Source organism: Zeus faber (genome assembly GCF_960531495.2).
Source record: "Zeus faber genome assembly, chromosome: 9".
NCBI lineage: Eukaryota > Metazoa > Chordata > Actinopteri > Zeiformes > Zeidae > Zeus > Zeus faber.
Window position 1 is genome coordinate 17842239 of NC_137197.1, and position 27897 is coordinate 17870135.

General features: G+C 49.1%; 1 protein-coding gene across 1 annotated transcript; it reads right to left on the reverse strand.

Moving 5' to 3' along the window:
- Window positions 1-8265: 8265 nt before the first annotated feature.
- On the reverse strand, window positions 8266-26399 carry ttc9b (tetratricopeptide repeat domain 9B; the record flags this gene model as incomplete). The annotated part of the gene is made up of 3 exons (XM_080006835.1): window positions 26003-26399; window positions 8621-8803; window positions 8266-8360 (listed from the first exon to the last, which is right to left on the reverse strand). Exons 1-3 carry the CDS (start codon window positions 26361-26363, stop codon window positions 8266-8268), a joined length of 639 nt encoding a protein of 212 aa, XP_079862961.1. The 5' UTR covers window positions 26364-26399.
- Window positions 26400-27897: the final 1498 nt, after the last annotated feature.

Consider the following 27897-nt stretch of genomic DNA (forward strand, 5'->3'; position numbering starts at 1 on the left):
CCACCGGTCTGCTGGTTTTGCGCGGACAGGCCTGTTTCCAGGATATCGCCGCTCAGGCCGCTCGGGCTGAGCGAGGAACGCCCGCGTCATCTGAGCCAAGCGAGCGCACGCTTTGAATCGTCTTTTAAGCATCTGCATACATCCCGTTCACACCGGTTGTTCATTGTCGGGGGCTTACCGGAAGCCGTCAGGTCGTTGTGCTCAAAGCTTAAAGCATGCCTTTCCCCGAGCGTCCTTTTGACTTCAATGCTCCTAAGGGTCTTGGAGACCACACCGAAGCCTGGTCGTGTGTGCAAATTCTCCTCTCCGTGCACATCCACTCGTCCCCTCTACCCGGTGTCATCCCTTTTGACCGCCATCCTAACTGTTCCATTTAGTCGGTCACCTTTAACTTAGATTCCCCCCTCCACCCTGTACGACTCATACATCCCACTCTGAAAATACTGGAATAGGGAAACCGTTTTCTTTCTCTTGGGTGCTGGACTAACTGTGCTCCAATCCCTCACTGAGAGTGTCCTTGTTTATTTTGCACGTATACATTGTAGAATTTCACTGTACAGTACACGGCGTCTCATGTTTTGTCTCCTTGGTCAGACCTCTAAAATAGTATTCGGCTGCATCCTGTCGGTTAAATCATTTAGTCACTGTCACCGCTACCATCCAAGGGGCGTTCTCATGACCTCTCTTCGTAGCATTGCTGTCTTTACTGTTAACCTGTATTCCATCGCTCTGTTTGGGGGTCCCTTCACCTCCTGGCGTCAGAAGTGCGACAGGAAAGTGGTTTTTATTTCTAAAGCGCCGGCGGCTTAGTTATATATTTAGCCTTGTACAGTTAAATCAGAGTTTATTTTCTCAATACTTGCACCACTCCTGCTGTAACCTGATAGCGACGCGTTTTCGTACTGGTTGGGCAGGCCGAGCGCGATTGTTCTTGTTTGTGTGTAGACTGTACAATGTCAGGCGTGTGTGCGGTGTGTGCAGAGCGGGGGCACAACGGGGAGCGCCGTACTGTGCATGTTTTTTGTTTTTTTTCCTGTACACATAAAGGAAAGAGAGATCGCTCGACGATTCGCACGTCTCACGCGCTAATTTTTTATTTATTTTTGTCCAAACAAAAAAGAAAATAAACATTCCTCGCTGGTGATGGTTACCGCTATAGATGAGACATGGAATCCCTTCATACCACCCCAATCACGGACACGAATCGCTTTAAAGAGCATCCCCGCGGTGTTCCCGCTGGCCCAGTCTGCAATAATGAGTTACGTACTTGTTTCTGTTTGGCAGCTTGATATTCTCCCTCAACATCAGTGGCGGTGCCGAGAATCCTGTCATGCAACTAGTTTGTCTCTCTGTGGGCAAGGAATCTCCGCAAAATGTGCTCCAGCCATAGTTGACAAAACTCTATTTCTGTCTCCGTGGTTGTCGTTGTTTAATAAAAACACAAGACTGATAAGGGCAAGGTGCTGCTTTCAGGCCCTTTGCTATGAGCCTGGGAAGCGTACCACTGCTATTGTTTTTTTTTTTTTTTTTTTTTTTTATCTTTTAAGATAGTCCGGGCTGCAGACGGTATTTACATGACTGCACATTTCTGTGGGTGAGTGTATGCGTGAGTGTAAATAAGTGTGAGTCCGTGTGTGTTGTTATACTTTGTATTTGTATGGGATGATGACAATCCCATAGGTAGAGGGGGTGAGCGCCCACCTCATTCTCTTTGCGTGGGTTAAAAACACACAGAGTATTTATTAAATTAATTGTTATTATTAAAAATTAAAAAATAAATAAAAAATCATTATTGTTATTACAGTGCTCTTCGGGGAATATCTGTACATATTTGTTAATACAACACAGGCAGATCGTGAACTTAAAAACAAAACCTAGGAAGCTACCGATCGAAACATCCATCTACAGCTGTCTTATGTCTTGGCCTCTCGCATTGTGAGGCTTAAAATGAGGACGAAGTGTGATATGTGATGAATGACTGTCCTGAGAGACAGACTAATAAAAAAAAAAAAAAAAAGGACAAACAAACAACGCATCGTCGTCTCTGTTGTATCAGTCCACGCTGGCTGACACCGGGGTGGCTGAGGACTCCGGAGGCCGTGGGATCCGGCGGCGTGCGACGTGGTTCCATGCGATGTCCACTCACATGCTGCACCACAAGACATCACCTTGGAGCTGGAGGTGTTGGTGCGTTCTTCCACCAGGACAAAGGCGGCTGCAGTGCCACAGAGCTCCCGGTAGGTGGCAGGAAAGAGCCCTATGATGTCATACCGGCCTCCTCGTTTTTGGAGAAACACTAGATTTTGATTTTGTGTGTGAAATGCAAGCGAGGGAAGGGACACCCACTGGGGAAGGATGCACCCACTGGGGAAGGATGCACCCACTGGGGAAGGATGCACCCACTGGGGAAGGATCGAGGGTGGATGGAGCCGCATTTAATACGTGTATATTATATAAAAACAGTGTTAAAATCATCCGTTAATTAAAATTGTGTGACATTCATTTAATTACACTAAACTTACATATTATTATTATTATCATCATTATCACTATCATTATTATTATTATTATTATTATTAATAATAATAATAATAATAATAATATAATAATAATAATAATATTATAACTATTCTTATTCTTATTCTTATTATTATTATTATTATAATCGTTGATATTATTATTTTATAATTATCATTATTATTATTTGTATATTATATTTATTTGTAATATATACATTATTTATTTTATATATTGTATTAAATGAATTTTCTGAATTATCTCTTATACTGTATATCCAATGAAAAATGTTTTTTTAATGCATATATTCTATGCTTTGTATGAGCAGGTGGGTATATCATTGATAGGTACATTTGATAAAGACACACGAGCGTACGCGCACGCACGCACCCGCAAACGCACGCACGCACACACACACACACACACACACACACACACACACACACACACACACAGCCTTCACTCAGTTGCCCTGTCTGTCAGTGTGACCGCCAATCAAACACCATTCCAGACGCCAGCCAGTTACCTAGCAACCACTCTTCACTTCCATGGTGGTGCTATTAAAAGCAACCACGGAAGAATGAGTGGGGGGAAAAGGGATGATTGGCCTGAAAATGAAACTGAGGAAGGGATAGAATATAGAATCATCATTTTATAAGTCTCACAGGTCCTAATGCGAACACACACACACACACACACACACACACACACACACACACACACACACACACACACACACGCAGGGAATGGTGACTGGAGCATTTCGGTTTCTGCATTCCTCCCATCCTAGCTGTCCTTCCCCTAGGGGCAGCGAGGTGAAGTGGGCAGCCCTTTTGGTCACCCACTTTTCTCGCTGCCCGGGGAGCGGTTCCAGATGTGGGGCCCAGCCTGGGGTCAGGGAACAGGCGAACAAGACAGGAAGCGAATTGCACGTCTGAAAACTCTGTGTAAACCGTGTCCCTGGGTTACAGGCTGAGATCACGGCCCTTGTCATTTGTTGAGATGATTTGCATAACAACCTGTTTATTGTTATATGTGTAGTACCTGTGATCTCTTCTGTACACTTTTTTTTTCTTTCTTTTTTTCAACCATATTTAACAGATCGCTGCCTTGGGGTTGAGGTGGTGAGGTCTGGAGAGGGAGACAACAGAGCATTCACCATTTTGTGGACACAATACATCAACGCTGTGTCCAAAACGGCCTACTACAGTAGTATACTATTTCGTACGCCAAATTAGTGTTTGGTGTGTCTGAAATGTCTGCAATCATGCTCAAATAGTGTGTGAAAAGTACCAGGGTGACCTTCTCACAATGTATACAAAATGTCCCTCAAGGTTTGCCTTAGAAACCCCCTGCGGAATAAAGGCCAGCGGCCTGAATGACGAGCCCGCACCACTTGAGTTAGTTTTTCTGAAACTTTATTCATAATCTTCACTTGACCAATCAATAGTGCATTCCCAGGCTAGCAGTTCAGTCAAACCAGTAAATGTCCTCTGATGATGGGATGTTTGAGCGCCAAATGGAAGCGGCCTCCAGGAAGGGGCGAGACCGAAAACCTCCACAGGACGAGCGGCGTCGCGGTCGGCGTCCCCCGAGGTTCGAGTCCCCCCCCCCCCCCCCCCTCTTGATCAGCACGAGCGGACGTGCGAGAGAGAGGAAGAGACGTCCTGCTCAGAGTTCGTCCTCCAGCTCCGGGAGGTGAAAGGTCGCGTGGAGGTCGCACAAAACTCTGAGCAGGTTCTCGACGCCCGGGAACGAGGAACCTCAACGGGAACGCCGAAAAAACACACGCGGACACAGACTGACACACACACACACACACATGCGCACGCGCACACACACACACACACACACACACATATACAAACATACACATACACACACACACACACACACACACACACACTCACAACGCTGCTCTGCGGGGGGCGGGGGCCTGCAATCCTCTCTTCTTTTTCTCTTTCTGCATCTTTTACCCTCACGAAAATAATTCAGTAAAGTAAAGCTTTTCACAACCATAGATTTTTTGTTCCATTTTTTTTTTTTGTACAATTTCATTTATATATTCACCAAAACTACTTTTGACATTTGACAAACATTTACCTCAAATGACATCAAAAGGAAAGAGCGAGAAAAAAGAAAATAAATAAAACAGCCAGAATTTTTACTTTTCCCCATCTCTCTCCCTTTTTTGTTGTTGTTGTTGTTGTTGTGCTTTTTCCTCGTCGGTTTTTCAAAGCGATGCTAATGCGGAGATTCTCTCTATTTCGTCTTTATTTGCGCGGGCGTCATGCTGTCGTCTCGTCGTGCTCACTAAGACGCCGCGCGGCCGCTCCCCACCGGAACCGGGAGGGAGATCACGCGGGCTAGCGGGTACGTGGGGGAGGCCCCAACTGAACCCGGGCGCTGTCCCCAGCTCGTGTCCCGAGACAGTCACGCACGTTGCGCCGGAACGACTCTGCGCACGGAGACGAAAAAACAGCGGTTGCAGGACCGTTGCCATAAAGCAAGAGAGAGAGACGAGAGAGAGAGAGAGAGAGAGAGAGAAAGGAGCATGGGAGGAGACCGACCCCTCCCTCCCTTCCCACGAGGCCCCGGGGGTGAGCGGGCCCAGCCACGGCTTCTATGGAAACCGTCCTTGCAGGTGCAATTCCTCAGCGCTGTTTGTCGATTTACGTCCTCCGGGGAAAAGCAACGGTATGGGAAGAGATAGAGAGAGAAGACAAAAAAATAACAGAGAGAGAGAGAGAGAGAGAGAGCCTGGGAAAGGCAAGAGGAATGGGAGTGAGGGGGAAATGAAGAGAAGCACTTAAAAGCGAGAAAGGTAGAGAACGCAAAATGACATGGATAGCAGGGGTGGGAGCACCGAGAGTGTAAAAAAGCCTTCCACACCAGATATATATATATAAATTATATTTTTTTAAGCCCTGTTTAGACGACGACCCTGCACGTTCCCCCACGTTTCCGCAGCTCCAGAAGGACGTCGAATTGCAGCTGCTGGCATCGCTGTCCTAGTTCTCTCTCTCTCCCTCACTCCCTCCCTCTCTCTCCCTCTCTCTCCCTCCCTCTCTCTCTCTCCCTCGCTCTCTCTCTCTCTCTCTCTCTCCGCCAGAGCCTCCGCGCTTCCCCGCGGCGGGCGTCCTCCGCACACGGCGCCCCTCTCTCCAGAGTCCCGTCGACACACTTAGGCCCCTATTTCCCGCTTATCGGGTCACATGGAAATGGGGACGCAAAGTCTTTTTCTACCGTATCTCCCTTTGACTTTCTCTCCAACTCATTTCAACTCCTCGAGCCGCGGCGTTAGGCTTCGCCTCCTTATCTCCGACCTCGGCCGAGGCGGGCGGGCGGCCCCGGCTTCCACGGAGGAGATCTCGAGAGGTCGGGACCCCGCCTCGTTCATCGGGCGCCGTTATTAGCGCGACCCGCACTCCGTCACCGCGGCCTGCGCCTGTTCAAAGGCAGAGCAGATCAGCTACAGGTATGAGAGAGCGGGTTAGCGTCAGGTAATTTCGCCCCCCACCCCCGAAAATCGGAAAAATTACTTTCTCCGCCCGTCGCATGCAGATGAAGGGCCTGCACACAGCAAGCCCCCCTCCCCCGGATGGATTTTATGGATTCGGAATGAGGTCATGCCTTTTTTTTTTGCACATCGCTTTTCGTCAATCCAGCCGTCTCGAGAGCAGGACAGAGAGATGCGTGCCTCGCGTAAAGCTATTTTTAAAAGCGACATGAACATCGTAAATGGTCGTCACAAGTCACGAGAGAAGCGGTGGCTATAATGTGTTTATGTATCTGAGCTCTTCTGACGGCTAGCCAAGGATATCAACAAACCCTATTGCCATTAGTGTTGCCTAATGCTAATGTCGTGTTATTATCCGCCTCCGCGGACAAATTAATCTAATCCTTTTTTTATTTTTTTTTATTTTTTTTTTTAATGATTAATATTTTTTATTTTTTTGCAATTTTCAAAACTGAACATTTACCAAACACGGTTACTGTTTCTTCTAAAATACATGAGGACAGGATCCGGAATCTCAAATGGCACACTTCGTAGTGACGTGCACGTAAGTCGATTGGAGCGGCGCGGTGGAGACCGTTGGGGCGGATGCGCGTGATTGTTTTCCCTGCACTAACACTGACCAGAGTCTCCTAAGTGCGTTACGGACATTATGGACGTCTGGAAAGTTTCAGCATCGCCGATAAAGGGTTTCGGTCTCCGGCTTTACCAGGGGAAACGTAAGACGGGGGTGGGGGGCGGGGGTCGGGGATTGGAGGGGCAAAAAGAAACTCGAGTAGAAAAAGTCTCCAGACGACCTGCGAACGGCGGCTGATGGAAGCTTGGGTTCCATTGGCTGTGTTCCATTGTGACATCATTGCGGACACCGACGGAGGAGGGGATAATGGGATGGACGAGGGGCGGGGGGAGAAGGGGTTCTACAGTCTTGACAACGAGTACAACATACTGTACGTCCCGGGGGCGGGGCGGGGGAGGGGGCGGGGTTTCGGACAACAGATTTCAAGACACCAGTTTTCACAATAACACACCTGATAACAGCATCACAGCACAAACTGCCGGAGAAACGTTAGTTTTGCGTCGTCGCTTTAGAAAGAGAAAGGTAACGCACACACACACACGTGTTTGCGTCGAAACAACTAATTACTTTGTGGTATCAGAAACACTGAAAAAAAAAAAAACTCCGGGGAAGGGAACAGAACATTGAATCCGAAAAAAAGAAATCAAAAACTTTTGAATTAGCCCTTGAAAAACAGTCAAGAAACAAAGACACATGGCATCTTGGGGGGACGGGACCAAAATGGAACAGAAGAGCAGTTGAATAATAAGCACAAAGGCAGGCATTTTTTTTTTCTTTTTTCTTTCGATGACGTCTTGATATAAAAATGACAAAATATGGGGTGTGCTAGTCTGTTCGGTGGTCCGGGTGAGGGGCGGTTTGGGCCTGAGGAAGCCCTGTCCTGACAGGATGTGGGAAGGATGTACAATCAGATCGGGATATGGTCTTGATATGTGTCACACACACCCCTCTGTGTCCCCTGCTTTAGAAATGCCTCCACACACACACACACACACACACGCACGCACGCACACACACCCACACACCCACACACACTCTCCCTACCCTCCGCCCTCGATCATTAAGCTTCCAAATTCCAGACTTCCCTTCTGACAGTGTGAGAGAGAGAGCGAGAAAGAGGGAGAGAGCGAGAAAGACAGAGAGAGAGAGAGGGAGAGTCGTAGAAGAGAAGAACAGAAATAGAAATCATCTTTCATTTTATATATATATATATATATATATATATATATATATATATATATATATATATATATATAACATTTACTTTCGTTTCTCCAAAGTCCATTTTTCTCGTCTGGAGTTCCGTCCTCTTGCCTCCACTCGTATGAGTAGTATACAGTTTCGTCCGTACGTGTGTGTGTCGATCTTTGTTGTCGTTGCTTTTGACTGTCTACATCTAGGGAAGGTAATGACGACACCTGAAGGATGGAGGGAGGGAGGAAGGGAGGGCATCCACATGCTTCCTGTCCCGATCCACCGGCTGCCAGGAGTCTGGCCCCGGGTCTCGTCCACTGGCCGTGCCATCAGGGGTCGGGGGTCGGCCGGAGGAGAGGAGAGGAGAGGAGAGGGGAGGAAGGCGGGATTAGAGGAAAGGTCGTGGGATCGGATGTAGGAGGGGTCAGGGGAGGCGGGAAAAGGTCAAAGGTCAAAAGGGTTAGCCCAGGGTCTCTTTGCCACTCTCCCTCTCCCGCTGTCCGCTCTTGCTCATCTTCATCTCGGTCAGCTGGATGTATCGCAGCACGTTGGTGTCTGTGTGGAGATAGAAACGGGGGAACCTCTGGTTAAAGCGAGAAGAGGCGGCCGAGCGGAGGAGGGGGAAGGTGAACAAGAAACAGAGAGGAGAGAGGCGCGGCTCGAAAAAGAAGAGTCGAAATGAGTCGAAAGCATGAGACTCGGGACGAATGTCCGCGCGGATGCGTTTTCTATCGCTTCCGCGCGGATAAAGACGTCTGGAATTAATAACATCCAAAGCATCTCACGTGAGTGGATCTGCGCGTATGCGTCCCTACCTGTGGGCTCGCGGTTCTTGGCGTCGCGCAGGTAGCGCAGGGCACATTCATAGTCGCCCAGGTGGTAGAAGGCGATGCCAGCGCGGTACATGGCCTTGAAGTGGTCTCTCTGGTGGCCCAGCACCTTCAGACAATACTCCTTGACGCGCTCGTAGTTCACCAGCTCCGACTGCAGCAGGCACGCTGCCGGCAGAGGGAGGGAACAGATGCACAGCTGTGAGATAATTATAAGGCACGTGTATTATTTGTGCGTTTCCCTTATCCCTCTAACATCAGTGCCGCAAAAGTGCTTTGTCACATGCACAGGCAAGCACAGCCCAGACAAATAAGATAGGCTCAGATCAGATATCACACCCACATCATAACACATCATGATCCCTGAGGCGTAATCCAGGTGTTAAATACAGCAGCGGAGGTTGGCCAAACGCTGAGGGGCGAAGGAAATGGATTATGGCGGCTTAAAAGCACGATGAATTGTGCATCCATTGCGCCTGCTTTTACTTTGTTTTTTAAGGTTTATGTGCAGTGACTTCAAAACATTTAAAAAGTATGAGTACATCTATGATACCCTTGCTTGTTACTCTTCCGTCACAGTTCATTTATTGCATGAATAAAATGTGTATATATTTTAACTTTTACTTAAGAAATTCTAGTTCTCACTGAATCTTAAGTTCCCGGCTGCTGCACCCGAAAGGCCGTGGCCTGTGAAGCTGTCCATGGTCCTGACATTTTGATTCAATCTGTGGTTCAATCCCTATAACTTTAAGTTGTTTTTTTGATATCTTTTGAGTTTAATGGGAATTATGGAAGCGCTATTTTTTCAACGTTTCTAACGCCTTATTTGTACAATAAATGATTCACAGTTTTGAAAACGTGCGCTTTGAAAGCCACCACAGATTGCTGATCATTCTTCTACCTTTGGATGCCGTGACAGTAATAATAATTTTAATAATAATATCCAAATATAATTTACAGATCACTGGAAGGTGTGGGCGTGAAACCCCTCATAAATGCACTTCAGTTGCACCAGCTCTCTGCAGGGGGTAATAGCGTCACTCTAACTGCATGTGGCTATTAGCACTGGTGTTTGTGAATTGGAAGCTATTTGCACCAAGGCTGATTTGCATAGAAAGTAGCCCATTTTGCACCAAATGTATGAATAATACCTCATTTAAATACACGCATATAGCACCGGCGCACCGAGACCCTATTTGCGTGGCAGCGCAGTTAGGGGTGCATTTCACCGCTTGCGGGCACTTTGATAATTTTCTGTTATTTGCGCCGGTTTGGTGGCCGCAAACGCCGCGCAATCCCTTTGTAAATAAAATATATGTTCACACCAATAAACAGAAGTTAACAGGAAGCAGCATTAACTGAACTTAATGTGATAGAGATAGGGATTACTGGTTCCTGACAAAGACAAAAGAGCTCTTTCCTGCTTGGTGTCTTTTAATAGAGCCCCAGTGATATTCAGCCACTACGGTCTGCTCAGGACGGCAATGAGCCGGCTATTAATAGACCCGCCACAGTGGAACTCTACTCATGTCTGACACTGTGGTCCAAACACAAAAACTGTGCAAACAATTAGAGCCCTCGGGGCGGCAAGAGTAATTTCTCTGCGTGCTGCTGTTGAGCTTGCCTTGCAAAACCGGGAGTGATGTAGAGGATCCGGCACACGCGTCACAACCTCAGAAAGGTGGGGAACCGTGTGAGGATGCCGAAGCCCCATTTCCTCTGAGTCGGCAAATGTGTAGTAGTGGAGAAGTGAAGGCGGCGATGTAAAGGAATAGGCAGGAATAAAACGGGCAGAGGATAGCTGAGTCGCTGATTATTGAGTAAAGACGCAGAGTTTTAAAGCTCGATGTGATGGCTTTTCGGGGGTTTTGGGATGGAATCGGCCGTACCAAGCGCAAATAAAACAAGGAGAAGTTCACAGATCACAAATTTCGGGACGTGACAAACAGACATATAGACGGCCTGCTCAAAGTTAACCCCAAACAAAGCGAGTGGCTTTCGAAACACAGGTTTTTCCTCCGAGTTGGGCACATGTAGGGCATTGTCCAATGTCACTGATGGCGTCTTTAAGATACAGTATCGAGAACACTGGCACACCGTGGGTTAACTTGAGGCCATGAAGCACGGAGTACTTAGCAGAAACACTTGTATTCAACACGGTCATCAATCCTATAGATCTGCCTTGAGGAAGCACTTTGCAGCAACGTTTCTCAGCGTCTCTCTGCTCTGGGCCACTGAGGTCGAGATAACTTCATTAGTAAAGACACACACGCACGCACGCGCACGCACGCACGCACGCGCATGCACGCACGCGCACGCACGCACACACACACACACACACACACACACACACACAGCTTTTAGCCTGACTAAGCTTTTAAATGCCCACTGATCTCTGTCTCAGATATCAGTGCACTTTATGTTGCTGTTCCCCTCGCGATCACAAACACACATGGTTTTTGTCCTAATAAGGAATAATACCTAATTTAAATACGTGCAAACAGCAGCGGGGGGCCAAGACGCTATTCGGTGGCAAGACAGTAAGGGGTGCATTTCACCGTTTGCGGATGCTTTGAGTATTAGACGCTCGCTCCTCACACTTCTTTCTTTTTTTTTTTTTTTTTTTTTATCTCCGTCACCTTGATCTTAAGCTGACTGCTCTGCTACACCTTCCCCATCCCCCTTCCTTCTTCACCCTCTGCCAGCATAGAGTTTGTGACCTCCGCTGTAAAAAATGCGGTCATGAACATCCCTTTAGGAGGAGGGTTAAAAGAAAAAAAAAAAAAAAAGTATCACGACTGCAAGAGATGCCACGCTTTTTAAGGAGAAGAATATCTCTACCGACTCAGCCCTCAGACCGCTTGAGCACCGAGCACCATGTCTTCCAGACCACCGCCGTCACAGCCCCGCCGGGTCTTGCTAGCCCTCCTTCCTTCCCCTCCTTCCTGCTTTCCTCCCTCGCTCCCCTCCCTCCCTCTTTCCCCTACTCTCTGGCTTTGCCCTTGACAGTTCTGTGAATAACATGAGTCAGGCCCTATTAGCTGGAAGGCACAGTGAGTCAGATGTGAGAGACAGAGGGTGAGTGTGTCGGGAGTGTGTTTTGTTGGGGGGGTGTGTGTGGGGAGGGCATCGGCCACAGAAAGAGCAGGGGCGGCGGGGGGAAATGGGGGTCCGAGGGGAGGCAGAGAGTGGCAGGGCAGCTGAGGTGAAAGGGATGGGACGTACTGTAAGGGAGGATACGACAGGGAGAGGGAGGGTTAATCGAGGAGACAGAGGAGTGCGTTTAAAGCAGTTTCTATTCTGCTGCCTGTCCCCCTCCGCTATATCATCCAATGGTCTGTGTATGTGTGTGTTTGTGTGTGTGTGTGTGTGTGTGTGTGTGTGTGTGTGTGTGTGTGTGTGTGTGTGTGTGAGAGAGAGATAGAGTGAGTGAGAGAGAAAATGTATAAGCCAATAGAGTGCACAAAGTGGTCAAGGTCCAAGTGTTTTGTCAAATAACCAAAAGTAATGGGACTTTGTCAATCACATCTGGCCTTGCTCGTCCGCAGAGCAAGTGCAAAACACTAAATAATTCAGCATCGACATGAGGAAATGGAAGAATTCCATACCGATCAATATGTTTCGGTGTTTAGAGGGTGAATTTACATATGGCCCAGAGGCAGTGCATCTGGACAAACATTTCTTCATTGCTTTTTTTTTTTTTACCTTAAAACTATTCTCTCTCTCTGTTACTCACTCCCTTTGACTCTCTCTATCACACACACACACACACACGCACGCATGCATGCACGCACACACGCACCCACAAACAATCACACACATACAATAATAGCAAGCACAGTAGTCCTTTATTTCCATTAAGGCTCATGATTCAGACGTTTTGAGAAGACAAAATAGAACCAGAAGGTCACAGCCATTCCTCAGTTTCCCAGTTGTCAGGGGCGGTCTGCTACCTACAGTACAGTATGGCGGCAGCCACCTCACATGCCCTCCCTCGCTCCTGCACATACAAGATTCAAGATTCGAGAGGTTTATTTGTCACAGACATATACATACGATATATACATTTATGCAGTGAAATGTGATCGCAATGCACCCAGAGATTATGCACAAGTACTAAACTGAACACAATAGCTAACCTAATTACTTACTAACTAACTGCAATAACTGATTACTAAAACGTAATGCACGTAGTAAATAGAATAATATAGATTAAAATAAAATAAAATAAAATAAGGTAAGAGGAGGTAAAATATAGAAATAAAGGGAATAGACTTATGTAAATGGGATAGACTGTTATGTATATACAGATATTTGCAGAAAAGTGGCATGCGAATAAAGTGAGGTAGTGAGTATGAAGATATACAGTAACGCCGAACAGAACAGCAGAACAGTTACTGCGCAGTATGCAGTAACCCAGTACAGTGATACAGCATGCAGTACATAATGCTACATACAGTACAGTAAGGCAGTGGGGCCTGTGTGTGTGTCTCAGTGAGAGCCCCTCTGATAGATGCTCTGATGCTGTATTGTTTTGTTTTTTTAAATATCGCCCAACAATGACACAACAACTCTTTCCACACGTTCACCCATCATCCTCCCCCTAATCCTCCTCCTCTTCTTCTCCAGTGGAGGCTCGCCGAGTTTTCAGGGGATTCAGTTACAGTCCGTAATGGCCTAATGGCTGATGTAGTTAGAGTTCAATGGCATGGACACACACACACACACACGTTTGCGAAGCGGAGTGCGCGGCCACAAAGCTAAATCCCTTAGGATCAAAAATAGATGCTCATATTGTAGTCAGATGTACCGCCTTAAAGTGCCTCAAAGACTCGCAGGTGTAGTTGGAAATAAAAACCGATGGAGATACATGCCAGGATTGAAGCACACAAAGCTACACAACCTAACACACACACACACACACACACACACAGAAATGCAGCGAGCCACGAACAGAAGCATACTGTAATGTGCAAGCGGTATGGACTAGCAGCCCCACCCCACCGGGTCATTAGGCAGATGGATGGCACGCCAGAGGAAATGTGGAGTGTGGTGAGATGCATTAAGGATGTGATAATGACAGAATCATCAGGAAGAGTCCGGGCCGGGTCCAAAAGCACGACATAGACAAGTCTCCCTGAAGCAGCCTGGACGGCTAAATCGGAATCTGACAGCAGCACATGAGCGGCGATGAGCGCCAATAAGAAGTGTACGTGTCCGTGTCAGTACGTACTTTTCAGTGATCACCTACTACCTACCTACAGTGTGTTGCTCGGATACAGAGGTTTCTCAACCTGGTGGGTCCCGATCCAAATGGTTCAAAACGGTCCTGGTCCATTTCGAGTGGATCGTGGGCGTGCAAGTCCACTTTGTCAAGGCAAAGCAACATGCAATTCCGTGGTGCCGCTTTTATTTTCATGATATTATCATGAGCCCTATTTGCATCTAATTACTGTCATAGATAAAACACTATTTTGGAAACTCAGGAAATTCGATTTTCTTGTTTCAATTGATTTTTTATTTAATTCGGTTTTGAGGCCCCTTTGCACTTGTTTTTTTTACATGCCCAAATGCATTGTGAATGACCGCACTATTCATCTTGGGAAATCAGAAACTCGGAACAGCTAAAATCTTGAATTACGTTTGGGTCGTGACTAAATTACGAAGGACAAATGTGGATCCTGAGGGCGGGACCGGCTGCCAACCTCTCTGACCCCTGAGAACTTCTCTAATATATATATATCTCATAACTAATATCTATTCTCAATTAAAACACGTCTACAGTAACCACCTTCCAGGAGTAAACCCAACAGCAGCAGCAGCTGTCGGGTGTCAACCGGGTGAATGTGGACAAGTGTGTGATTCTGTGTGTGTGTGTGTGTGTGTGTGTGTGTGTGTGTGTGTGTCAGTGTGTATGTGTGTGTGTTTTGTGTGCGTGTGTGCGTGCGTGCGTGGCGGTGGTTAAAACACGCTCAGGTGTGCCTGAAGCATCATTGTCTCAAAACCAGCCCCCGTCGAGGAGAAATTGTCCCTGAGCAGCAAAGAGGGAAAAGGTGTAGAGGTGGAGAAGGAACAGAGAGAGAGAGGGAGAGAAGCTGAAGGTCAGATATGAAGAGGCCGCACTTGAAAAGTATTCAGCGACGGAATTGTCGGTATAAAAAGGAAACGAAGGGGAAAGGGAAGAAGGACGGGGAGGGACGAGAGAAGCGAAGCGCAGAGACAAGAGGAGGCAAAGGAGCCAAAGCACAAATGGGTGGACGAACGCCCACAGCCCTCTGTGTCGCCTGATTTCCACTCCCACTACTTAACCCTCACTACTTGTCCACGAGTGACTTCTCTTCTTTCCCCTCCCCGTCCTCCCTTTCTTCTCCTATGAACCAACCCCCCCCCCCCCCCCCTTCCACCTCGTCCTCCGCAGAACTCTCCCCCGGCTCCTCTCTTCGTCCCGTCCTTCCCATCTCGTCCTGTCCTCCTGCTGTCAGTTTTGGTCGGATGCGACACCTCAGACGGGCTAATTTAAAGCCGCTTGTCAGGCTGGTGATTAGTCCGCTGTCCGTCAGCCTTTAATTAGTTTTGCGGGAGGATAATGGCAGATGGAGCGTCCCATCACTCTTACCCGTGCTCTCCATCGCTTTCCCTCTTTTTCTCCCTCAGACAAGCCCCACCCCACCCACCCCACACACAGTATTGCTTATTTCCTCACACTTTCTATCTCCCACATCCATCTTTGACCTTAAAGGATAGCGTGGCAGCTTCGCCTGCCACACCCCACCCAAGTGGCGCTTTCAGGGACCTCAGAAGGGACCTCAGGGACACAGAAGACGGGGTTGTAAACGCACAGTTTATTGTAGAGAGCGGGCAAGGTGGAACAAGCCGATTGACAGGGGCTCCTCCCCTGAGTGAGTGTGGGGATGGGGGTTTTGCCTGCTGCTCGTTAGACAGGTATGCAGCCACACTGATCCTGGTACTTTCAAGAAACTTACCACTCTGCTGAAGCGTCTTGCTGTGGTTAAATACACTCCCGTGGGGCAGAAATGTTAAATCTCCTTTTCAAATGTCAAACGTTTCAAAGATGTTTAAAGTCACACTAGTAGGCTCGCAAAACTATTTTTTGCAATTGCGGCGCGACATCCAAAGTGTAATGTTGGCTCCAGTAAGAAGTTGCCAGGAGGAAGCAACGCAGCTTCCTGTTTCTAGTCCCTTACGTTTCTTCTTTGTTTGTTCTTAAGAGTCGATGAATCTTGAAAAACCCGACGAAAGGCAGGGTTTGCTGGGTTTGAGCTTCTCGTTTTCGAAAAAGGGGATTTCCATTCTCTTAACGGCTTCAGACTTTGCCCTGCTGAACTGTATTCAAGCTGAGGGGAAAGCTACAGCCGAGCGGTAACTTTCTCAACGGCAAAGCATTGGGCAAGCGTCTGCTAGGAAGAATCGTAAATGATGGGAACCAACGTTTAAATTAGGCCCCTGCCCCCGTCTCCGTCCGTCTGTGAACCCCAGAGCGAACACCTGCCTCTCGCCAGCCCTGCAGCCGTCCATCTCTCAGCCGCTCCCCTCCAGTTCCAGCTTTTTCACTGAGTCTGGTTTTTCCTTCCTCTACCAAATCATCGCCCCCGAGACAGAATCGGAGAACCACAGCGAGTACCAGACATGTACACTCGGCACAAACAAACAAAACAACTCCACACACATGGGCACCGCGGCTCCCAGTCGGTCCCACGTTGCTGCAGCACTTAGCGAAACGCCGATCCAAGCCTTGGGCCGCCACCGCCTCTCCCTGTTATGGCGGAGGGCCGGGCCGGAGCTCCGTCCGTCACGGGGCAGGGCCGCACCGACGTAGTATCATGTTTCGCATCGCTCGGCCTCTTTCTGCATGTTTTTCACACTGCGCTATCCCCATCTCTCCCTTGCTTTTTGATATTGCCTCCGCTCTTGTGCCTTGGTCTACTGGTCACTGCTATCCTCGTATCCTCTGCGAAGCCGCTCCTCTGCAATTTGCATTTAGACAATGTCACCGGTGGGAATTTACCGAGAGCTTGGCGACAACTCTGACAATGCCGATGTTTGAGATTGCTTCTCCCATATTAAACGTTAAATTAACTCGTCGGTTCACACGGGAGGCATGCTCGGAAACGTCACGGACAGATTGTTGATTTCGCTCCGATGAGAATTGCGCACACTGTAATAGTCGCAGGAAGTTCTTTTTTTCTCCAAAACCTGATCAATGCTCGTATTTTTTGAAAAGCCTTTTCACTTAGAACAAGCGCTGCAAATGAACTCTTTCAGGATGTGCATCAGCGCGGCGAAAGATTAATGCAGGTTTATATGGTAACAGGAAACTTGTAATTAGACACATTTGTTGCTGGAGTTTGAGGGCTTGCAGTGACGCATTTATCGTTATTTGTGTGTGTGTGTGTGTGTGTGTGTGTGTGTGTGTGCGTGTGTGTGTGTGTGTGTGTGTGTGTGTGTGTGTGTGTGTGTGTGGGTGTGTGTTTGTGCGTGCATGCATGCGTGTGCTTGTGTGTGTGTGTGTGTGTGTGTGTGTGTGTGTGTGTGTGTGTGTGCGTGTCCCAGGAGCCACCCTAGCTCCTTTTGAGGGCTGCCAAACCGAGTCAGTGAATATGAACCGGGAGAACGCAGGTTTGGGAGATGAGGGAGCGCTTATTAAATAATAATGTAAAAAAAAAAAAAAAGAAAAAGAAAGATGTAAGATAAATGACGGGAGGGAATGAGAAACCGTGGTGGAATGAGAACACTCCAGTGGCAGAATGTTTCAGTTTCTCTTTCAAGCTATTCCACGCTTTTCTGTTATCTCCACCTGCGTCCCCCCAATTTCCTCGTAAACTTCTAAAAAACGCAGCTTCCACCACACACGCCGCCGCCGTGGAAACTGTCGGCGCATTAAATCTACATGCACCGATGGCCCATAAGCAACAGCGGCGATCCTGGAAAGAAGTTGCTGGAATATTCTGTCAGATTTTTTTCAAAGAGATCAATTGATAGAGCGATCAAGGCAGGAGGATAATGAGTGAGAGACACGCTCTTCTGTTTAGCATTCACCATCCATCCAGGAACCAGCCTCGCAGGGGTTTTCAACGCAGCCACGGCCGTCGAAACCTCAACACAACAGGCCTTGATCAACCTTTTTGGGATTTGTACTTTAATCTGGTCAAATCAGATAAATTTTCTTAATCACTGTGTCGGGGGCGTTATGCGCCATCCCACGTTTTCCGAAACGTGTCATTTTTAGGTTTTTATAATGATGTCCACACTCTCACCCGTTTCTGCGCTCTCGGGCGCCCGTTCGGGGAGTCGGTTTCGGCCAAGGAGGCGGTATTTATCATTCCTACGCGACCGGGCCGACGTCCTCAGGGGTCGGGAGCCGGCCCCGTCCATTTTGAATTCTCCGCCGGTTTCCTATCGGCCGTGACTCTCCTCGGCGTCGGGGACGCTCGCAGGCTCCATCCTAACCTTAAAAAAAAACAAAAAACTCATCGTTGCGAATATCTCATTAAAAACGGCGAGATACTGGCACGGAGAGCGGTTGTTCTCTCTCCACATATATGAATAAATCACTTCCTAATCTGAAAACCCAAACCTGTGGGAAGAAAGGCTTTGTTAGTTTTTTTGCTTTTTTTTACCTCCACAACTCCAAAACTCCCAACCTACAACTTCCCCTGTTCCCGTCCCTTCCCCGTCTCCCACACTGACGCTATTAACCCGCCCGCTCTCGCATTGTTCGGCTCGGCTCACCCGAAAATAGTCGCTGACTCAGGATAAATTCTAATCTACTTAAATATTTATACAAGTGAGGGAGCTATCTTTGCGATGACGTCGCCGGGGATAAAATCACCTTAATGCTCTCCTTCTCTGCTCTCGCTGCACTTTAGAGCGGGTTTCTAATCCCCCGTAGTATCTGGGGCGGTAAAGAGGTGGATCAGTGACCACCGGGAAAATAAAGATCAGTCGTGTTCGGCAATCGTCCCGTTAGGCCGATGGGAACGGGAGCAGGTCCAACAGGTGACTCCTTTTTCGACTTTCTGTTCCATGCAAATTTGTGCGGTTCGGGGGAACTCGTTACTTTACCACTCAAAGGGAACCGAACAAGAAGGTTTTTATCGCACAATCTCTTTTTTTATCGACCCCGAGGAACGTAAAATCAGGTTGTTTTTAACGCGTCGGCAACATCTGGACACGCTGTTTTTCTACCGCTGTTTTTCGTTGTCAAATGGTTGGAAAACTCTTTTGAAAAGCGCGGAAGGGTGTTCTTTGAAAAGAACACAGTCGGATGGCTGGGGCTGAGAATCTCACAGTCAGCCTTAAAACTACATTAAGAGATGTTTCCGCTGATAAAATTGAATCAGAAGGCTGGAAGATCGCTAAATACTGCCGTCGCAAGTTGATAAAAAGCAGCACAGCAGCAATTACACACAGCTGCAGTCTGGGTACATCGCTCACAGTACTGCATCAATATATAGTCAAGATATTGAGCTATATACAGTATATACTTTATATACTGTATATATACAGTATATACTGTATATACTGTACATATATATGACTTACTCTGTAGGGACACACTCATTCTGTTTCATTTAGACTTACAATAAATGCTCATATTTCACCTTGTGCTACTGCCACAAAACACAGCACAAGCCCACAAATTCATCTGGCGTGGAGCTCGGAACTCGGTGGGAGCCGCAGCAGCGCGCACAGGGCTCCACCGAGGCTTGTTAACCGGCAACGCGATCCCCCGACGCACGATCAGCAGAAAGGCCTCGACACGACCTTTGCATTTCAATGTCAACACACACCGGGGTACCGAGGACGCACTTTCCCCTCGACCGATCCCGGGCGGCGCACGGAAACGAGGCCTCCGGACACGTCCGGGCGGGCCGATCGGCCCCCCCCCCAACGCTGCCACGTCCGCCGGGGCACAGGGGACGTTTGCGATTGGCACGAAACAGCGGCAAACGAATTCTGGTCAGAGCCGGCTTAGCGGAGATGAATATTTCCCTCTCTCTCCGCCTCTCTTTGTATGGATCGCAAATCCCTCCGCTTCAGTCCTTTTCGGGGGTGTGTGTCTCTGGGTCTCCTCTGGTCTAATGCCCTGACTTCCGACCGATACGGCGCAGGGCTTTGAGAGACACTTTCTCTTGGAACCCCACACTTTTTGTCATTCCCCCTTCCCCTCTTATCTCTCGCTCGCTCTCTCTCTCTCTCTCTCTCTCATTCATCCTCGCTGACGCCTGGATCTTATTTGCTTGCGTGAGAGGATTCATCTCTGCCTGTCGAGGCCCGTGACATAATGCAGCCGGCCTCGGATGGGGTTTCGCAACGCCACCTCAATAAATAGAATATTTCTAAAAAAAAAAATAAGCGAAAATAGAAAGAAACACCCTCTCACTCGCCCTCCCCGTCTGTCTCTCTCTCTCTCGCTTCTTGCTGATTTATTATCCACTCATATATAACGGTTTCTTTTGACAGTGTCCATTTTATTTTTCAGTTTTCGTGGCGTTACCCCATCCCCCTACTCCAACCCTGCCCCCCCCCATACTGACTTACTCCCCCTTCCCCCATCTTTGGTGTGAACTCCAAATCCCTCCCTCTCCCTCGCTCGTTGTCCATCTCTCTGGATCCTTTCTTACCCCGTGTCCAATGCTTTCTGATCCTTGCCATTAATCCCCCCCCCCCTCCTCTATCCTCCCTCTCTCTCTCTCTCTCTAGATTTGGGTGTGAGGAATAGTATAGCGGTACAGTAGTGAGCCCCCCCCCACAGCGATGCCATGCCATCTGCAGACTTGGCAAAACCAAAGCCCCCACGACTCCCGTTGGGCTCTGTCCGCCGCTCCGAGGGCGGATGCTCGGACAGAAGGGAACTCACCCACCCAGCTCACCCGTTCCCTCTTCCCACCTTAGCGTGTCATCTCTCTCTCTGTCTCTCTCTCTCCCTTCCTCCTACTCTTCCTCGCCTCCCTTCCTCCATCCATCCTGCACGCAGGCCGCCCCGCTTCCCTTCTCTCGTCCGACAACCGTGCCTCTGCAGCCCCCTCTGAAACCCTTCCGCTCCTCCCTCCCGTATCGAGCGTCTGTTTCCCCGCCACCCCCCGCCTCGCCATCCCTCTGTTTTACCTCCATTTCGCACTCTCCATCACCTCCTTCGGTGACGTAACTGGCAGTGGATGAGGAGGTGTGCGGTGGGGGCCGGTGGGGGGGGGGCGGCGGTGAGGGGGGATCTTCTGTGCGCTGCCCCTGTAAGCCGCTCACCGTACAGTGGCTGCGGGTTTGCCGCGTCCTAGCGACTGCGGTGTTACGCATCACAAAGCCCCCTCTCCATTACGAGCGGGCAGCACCGAGACGAGAGGCTGTGGGGCGATAAATCTCGCGGTTCTTGGGGAGGGGTGGGGTGGGGTGGGTTGGGAGGAGAGTGAGGAAATGTCTGCTTATCGGGTACAGAGAGAGAGAGAGAAAAATTGCGTCTCGTTGCCTCTAAAAGTGTGAGCGCAGCACAGGCGGCGTCGCGGGAGGAGCGGAGATATCGACGCAGCTTGACAGGCCCATTAAAGCCCCGTTACGCCGGGGCGCCCGATAATGGCGAGTCACGGTTCAAAAGTTCAGCGATGGCCCTCGGTTGCAATGCCGCCTTCCAGCCTCGGACCACGGGATACGGACCAGGGCGTGCGGCGCTCGGTAGTGCATTCGAAACGGCCGCGTGGAAAGCTCGATGAGCGGCTCGTGCGCCAATGTTAATCTGGCAAATTACTGGAAATTTGCCGGATCATCACGGCGGCGAGGGGAGCCGCTGGGGGCCACAGCAGCCGAATATGAAGGTGTTTGGTGTTACGAAACAAGCGATTCCACTCGCTGCCCTCCCCCTCCCACCGGCCAACCCCTACGCCTCCCTCCATCCATCTCTCCCTCCCAAGGCTGTGGCTCGTGACTCATTCGCGGGACTGAGGAGTCGATCAGGACGGACAAAATGAGCAGCTCACGACAACTCAAGTCGGTTGGGGCGAGATCAAAACGGCAGATCGATCCCACTCAAAGGAGGAGCGAAGTGGGTGTTCAGCTTTCCCTACATGTTCCGTTCTCTTTTTTTAGGCCGGAACGAAAAAAATCAAGCCTAACGGCTCGTTCCCAGCGCTCCACGCACAGATCGAGACAACAAAACCGTCGACTTGTAGCTCTGGTTTTTGGAAGCGGTTCGCTCTATTTGTGCAACGTCACGGTTATCTTCTTAAAAGAAAAAACAAGAGAAACCAATTCCGGTGGGTGAACGGCGGAGGCAGACTCTGACCAACATGTTGTTGCGGCACTGGGTGAGCCGCGGCATACACAGATGGTGGTGGTGGTTGTGATGGTGTAACCCATTTACAAACAACCCTCCAGGGACACAGCGACTAGGGGGTGCCTTTTTAACATCTAACATCATTTATCTCTCTCTCTCTCTCTCTCTCTCTCTCTCTCGCTTTCTCTCTCTCTGCTTGGCAAAATCAGGCACCACGACTGGAGGTTCGCAAATGTTTGCTTTTTGCTTGCTCTCCCTGTTTCTTCTTCTTCTTCTTCTTCTTCTTCTTCATCTCCTTCCCAACCCTCCCTGACGGAGATCTAAAGACCATGTTTCCCCCCCCCCCCCCATCGCCAGCCTCCCTGCATTCATAGTTGAATCGATTCCTTCCTTTGACACACGTCTGTCACTTTGACGCCGCTGTGATCCTCCTCTCCCGTGGTTCCCTCCTGATCTCGCCTTTCGCGGCACAGTGTGTTAAACCGGTTCCCCCGAAATGCTGCCGTTTGGTTTAGACTCTCCCGGCGCTCTCTCCGGTGAAGGCCTGGGTCATTCGAGTTTAAAAAGTTACGGTGACTGCGGCACGAGACATGCAACCAGGTGTGCGATGGTGTGCGATGGTGTGCGCGCACGCACGGACGCACGCACGCACGCACGCACGCACGCACGCACGCACACACACATGCATTCACTCAACCACACAAACTCAGCAATGTCAGAATGGATACAGGGAGAATGGCAGGGTGAGCAGCACTGTGAGCCTTACCACCATCTCTCTCTCCCGCTCTCTCTCTCTCTCTCACTCGCTCTCTCCTTTTCTACCCACACTCCCCTTAACCCCTTAGCCAGCTGCTGTACCTCAGGCTGACGACTGCTGAGACAAACTCTCTCTCTCTCTCTCTCTCTCTCTCTCTCTCTCTCTCTCTCTCTCTCTCTCTCTCTCTCTCTCTCTCTCTCTCTCTCTCTCTCTCTCTCTCTCTCTCTCTCGGGAATGCACGGGTGGATCTGCAAATGAACAAGCGTACAAAGACGCACGCACAGAAAAACACTCACATGTTTTTGGTAATAGACCCACGTACATTTGCATTTTTTCTCACCGCGCACACACACACACACACACACACACACACACACACACACAAACGCACAGACACAAACAAACACCAGTGAACACACACGTGCCCTGTGCGGCTGGTGGTGGTTGTATCATGCGTCAGAGGCGGAAACAGCCGTCCAATCAAATGGCGGCTCCTGACTTCTAACCGCAGGGGCCACCTTCTGTCCAGCAGGACACTGTGGCTGGTCAGGTGGGGCCGCATGGGACCAACGAGCCACGGTTATAAATAAAGATAAATCAGAGTTTTTCATCATGAGATTTGTGAGTTTTCACATGTCTAAATAATGTATTGGATATATACCGTTGTAATTCTATATAAATAATCAATGAATTATTTTGTTGTTGTTATTGTTTCGGATCCTCTTTGTTGATGACACAAGTGGATTTAAATGAGTTCTTCTGTAAAAGGTGTTTAAGGATGCGTCCTCACACGTGCACCGACAGGATGGAATGGTCCGAGATATTATTAAGAGAAGGGGAAAGGGAAAAGGCCCTGTCACGGTTGCCATGGTAAATATGATCCCCTGTCGGTTGTAGCAGTCCCTCCCTCCTCCTGTTTCCTCTGTCTCTGTCGCTCCCTCCGCTCTGCTCTTTCTTTCCATGTGTTGTTTGTCGCCCTTTGATCGGTTCAGATTGACTCTCTCTTCCATCTTTTCTTTCCCCGTGGCTCCGGTCCCCGCCGCTCTCTAATTTCCTTAAATCCATCCCTCAGATCCATCTGTCTCCCTCGCGCCCCTCTCCTTTCTTTTTTCCTTTCCTCACATCTATTTGTCTCTTCTCTCCTCTCCTCTTCCATCCCACCCCAACCTCTCCTTCACGCCACAGTGGCCTTCCTGCAGGCTCCAGACAGGCCTCCGACACCAGCCGGACCGAGCCGACCTTCAGTGCACCGCGGCGGCCGGACCGCACGCAGCGAAGACACGGATAACCTTACCCAGGTCACAGGGAAATATTCATATCGGTCGTGATATTTTGTTCAGGCAGCACAAAGGACTTCCTATTAAAATCTCACCGTGCGCCAATCCATCATCCGTCATGTCCGACTGGATCTGTATCTCATCACAATTTGACTTGCTCTACTTTGAGCGGACTGAACACTAATAGAATATATTGCCGTTATTACTATGACACCAAACTGTTTGCCACTACAGAAAATAACCAGATACGTCTGAGCGCATCAATGTGTTTTTCGTGGTCTCCAGTTTTTATTTGGATAATGGTTGCACTCGTCTTTGTATCAGTGTTTTGCCATAACCTCAGTTGAGAATGACATTTGTATTCCTCTCAGAATGTCTCTTGACTCGTCTTCAATAAAAATAAATGCTTAATGATTCAAAAGCTCACATTTGAAATAATAAACGCTGGTTCATGTTTGGCCCCATTAAAAGATTATTTTTGATGGGTTCTTGGATGGGTGTGTTCGGTATATTATCTTGTTTCCAACTGAAAGAAAATTCCATGAGCTGACGTGCGTGTGGATTAAATATCTTTTGTACATTTTCTACAAACCCTTGAGGCTTTACATGTTTGAAGTGCAAAGCCCCGTCCCTGGATATTTCTGAAATTGAGATATGTGATGAAAATACATATATGTCACTGTTACAAATGTTGGTACATTGATGTTGCTTGTATCAAACCAAATTGTTGGGAAACAACACTGATTTATAACAGGGGTCGACATTTCTCTAGTGGAGGAATCTGTTAGAAAATCCTGCCTTAGCCCATAATGTTTTTAGTCAATTCCTGGAGGTAGGTTCTATAACGCTTTATCGCATTTAAATTCACTCAAATCGATTCACAAACTCACGTTCAAAGCTTGATGGCATCCCTCGACTCTACACCCTTAATCTGCCAAGAAAATACAGAGGAAATGAAGGATCCCCCTTAAAGGATGGCGATGCAAGGAATGGTGCCAAGTAGTCGGAGCAGCAAACAGCCAAAAATGCCAATTACCCATGGAATGTAGAGTGAAATTGGTATAAACCAAAAGGCCACAGTGAGAAATTAATACACAAAGCCACACACACACACACTATTTGAATACTTGGTCACAATACAGCTGTGTGCTCAACTGAGGACGCATGTGATACCAGGTGCAATCGTGACTAGCCAGCATACTTCAGCTGGTGCCAATTCCTTGTGTGTCTCTGTTCCTACTGTTTTAGGATGCGTTAGCTCCAAAATCACAACTAACCCCCCAATTCCCACCACAAAATCAGCAGATGATCATACAACCAGTGGGTTTGGCCATTTTGGCAAAATTATTACGCTAGATCAGAAATTAGAATAATGTCAAGAAACGCTGTATAAAGTAATGCAAATATACAGGCTTGTAAAGCACATGAGAAAATGGGTTAAATAAACACAAATAACCTAACCCCAGCACCAATACACCATTACCCTACTAATTCCTTTGTCAGTTTACCTGTGTCTATTCACTATCATTCAATTATTGTGACAGACAGTGAATATAATGTAGGCCTATAAGGGGCTTCACATTCTCAGTTAAATCAAGACCCATTTGTGCCTCACGATTGATATTGCAGTGGACCTGTATTATTTTACACTTCTCCTCCAGGAAACAAGAAGTCTCATTAAGCTCTTTTGTATAAGATAAATCTGACCAAAGTGGAATTACCTGCAAATCGAATGATCCTTCAATATCTCTTAATTAATGACTCAAAACTGAAACTCAGCATAATATATACTTTTATTTCTAATCTCAAAGAAATGCATTTTGAACGTTAGCTTTTTTCTTTATTATTATTGTTAGTATTATTATTGTTTTATTATTATTGTTATTATTATTTTTTTTGTTATTATTAAATCCAATTCATTGTGTGAACCCCATGAACCGTGGAGAACAATGGTGGCAGCAGCGGGCCACACACAGGGAGCTGGAGCTCCGGGTCCCAGCCCCGCTGCCTGTCTCCCTGCGTGTGGAGCCGCGGCAAAAGCAGCTCACCCGTCAGGCTGTCGTAGCACTCTATCTCGGTGCTCTCCACGCTCCTCCGCTGCTCCTCCGTCAGCTTCACGGCGGCTTGGCTGAGCAGGTTCACCTCGGAGCCCGTGGTGCCGTCCGCCACATGCACCCCCTTCAGCTGCAGCAGAGCCCGGTGGTACTTCCCGATCGCCTCCCGGAACTTCTTCTCCTTGTAGCAGCGGTGGCCCTCCACCTTAAAGTCAATTGCCTTTTGGATCTTGGCTTCCATCTCCGCTTCACCGCCGCCTCCTCCGTCACCCCCAGCGGCCGCCGCTAAGCTCCGGCCGCCCGTCTCCGGGTAGCTCTTCAGGCTCTTGATCGGGTGCTGCTGCTTGGCTTCCATGTCCCTCAGTGGGCGCGGCTGCAGCGGGCCATGCCGCTCCGGCGCCGCGGCGTGTTTTCTGGGGGAGCGGAGCGGCGCGCTGCGCTGCGCATAAAGGGGCCGCGGAGCGGAGGACGGCGCCGACGGGGTGAGAGGGGGGGGGGGGGGGGGGGGAGTGGGAAGTCGGGGTGAGAAGCGCTGTACGCGAAGGGGCGTCAAACACCGGCTCTCAATCTCCCGCTCGCCGCCGCCGCCGCCGCCGCCGCCAACGGGACGACACCGCGCGTATCACGGCACACGCACGGAGCGCGGGGTGGGTAGTTCCCTGGGAAAAAAGCTTCTCCCGCCGCGTCGCCGTCCGGTCCGCCGCGCTCCGGACTCCGAGTCGGTGTGAGGAGGCGGCGGTGAGGGGGCGGTGAGGCGGCGGTGAGGCGGCGGTGAGGGGGCGGTGAGGCGGCGGTGAGGGGGCGGTGAGGCGGCGGTGAGGCGGCGGTGAGGGGGCGGTGAGGCGGCGGTGAGGGGGCGGTGAGGGGGCGGTGAGGCGGCGGTGAGGCGGCGGTGAGGGGGCGGGGCCGCGCGCCGCCTCAGCTTCAGCACCGCGGACAGTGCACGCGCGCGCGGCGGGGGGGCGGCCGGGGGGGGGGGGGGGGGGGCGGCTCTGCGCGCGGGGCATTGTGGGAAAGAGAGGAGTCTCGAGCGCCGCGTCCTCCCCCGCGACACCGAATCAACAAAAAACGACGTTTTTCACCTTTTTTTTTTTTGCGCGGTGACCGGACGCGGTGTTATCGACACTGGCTCTACTGAAATGATGTGTCTCCAGACTCTATTATAACTCGTGTCCCTAGTGTTGTGATTCCATTATTTGGTGTTTTCTAATCATGGCAGCGACGGTGAATTTCTTCTGCTTTTATCCCGTTATCGGCGGAAGCCCGCGGGGGGGGAGGAGGAGGACAGCGGCCTCTAGGGGAAACGGGAGTCAACTACACTGACTTTCACTCGGGGAACGCCGCAAGAGCGCGTTTCACGAGCTCGTTTTGCGTCATTATCCAGACTTTCGAAAACGATCAAACGGAACGTGTTCTCGTATGACAGAGCCCCTGAACACGCCAAGTAGTTTCAACTCAAGGGTGAACAGAGTGAGGCTCACCAGACAGAGGGCGACAGGCTCTCTGCGCGGTACTTCGCTCAGTGTGTCGCCCTTGCGCGTGTATTAATACTTTGGGAGACCAGTTGTCAGGAGACTGTGTGGGGAAAACCATTGTAGTAGTAGTGAAATCCAATATGCTTTTGCAATCTTAGCATTCCTTACTGTACAAAGATCCAAATATTTGACTATTCACGAATGTTTTTTCTTGTTATTCAAACAAGAAAAACATGCAACCACAAATTTCACTGACACGAAGACATCTGCTAACTTGGAGGAAAAAAAAGCCAGACATTTGGCCCCTTCTTTTTTTTATTGCATTATCAAATACACTTTCTTTAAACAAGAGCTCTTGTATAGATTGTTGTTTTTTTTTACACGGCATTTCCTTGTGTTTTTGTCATGACACAT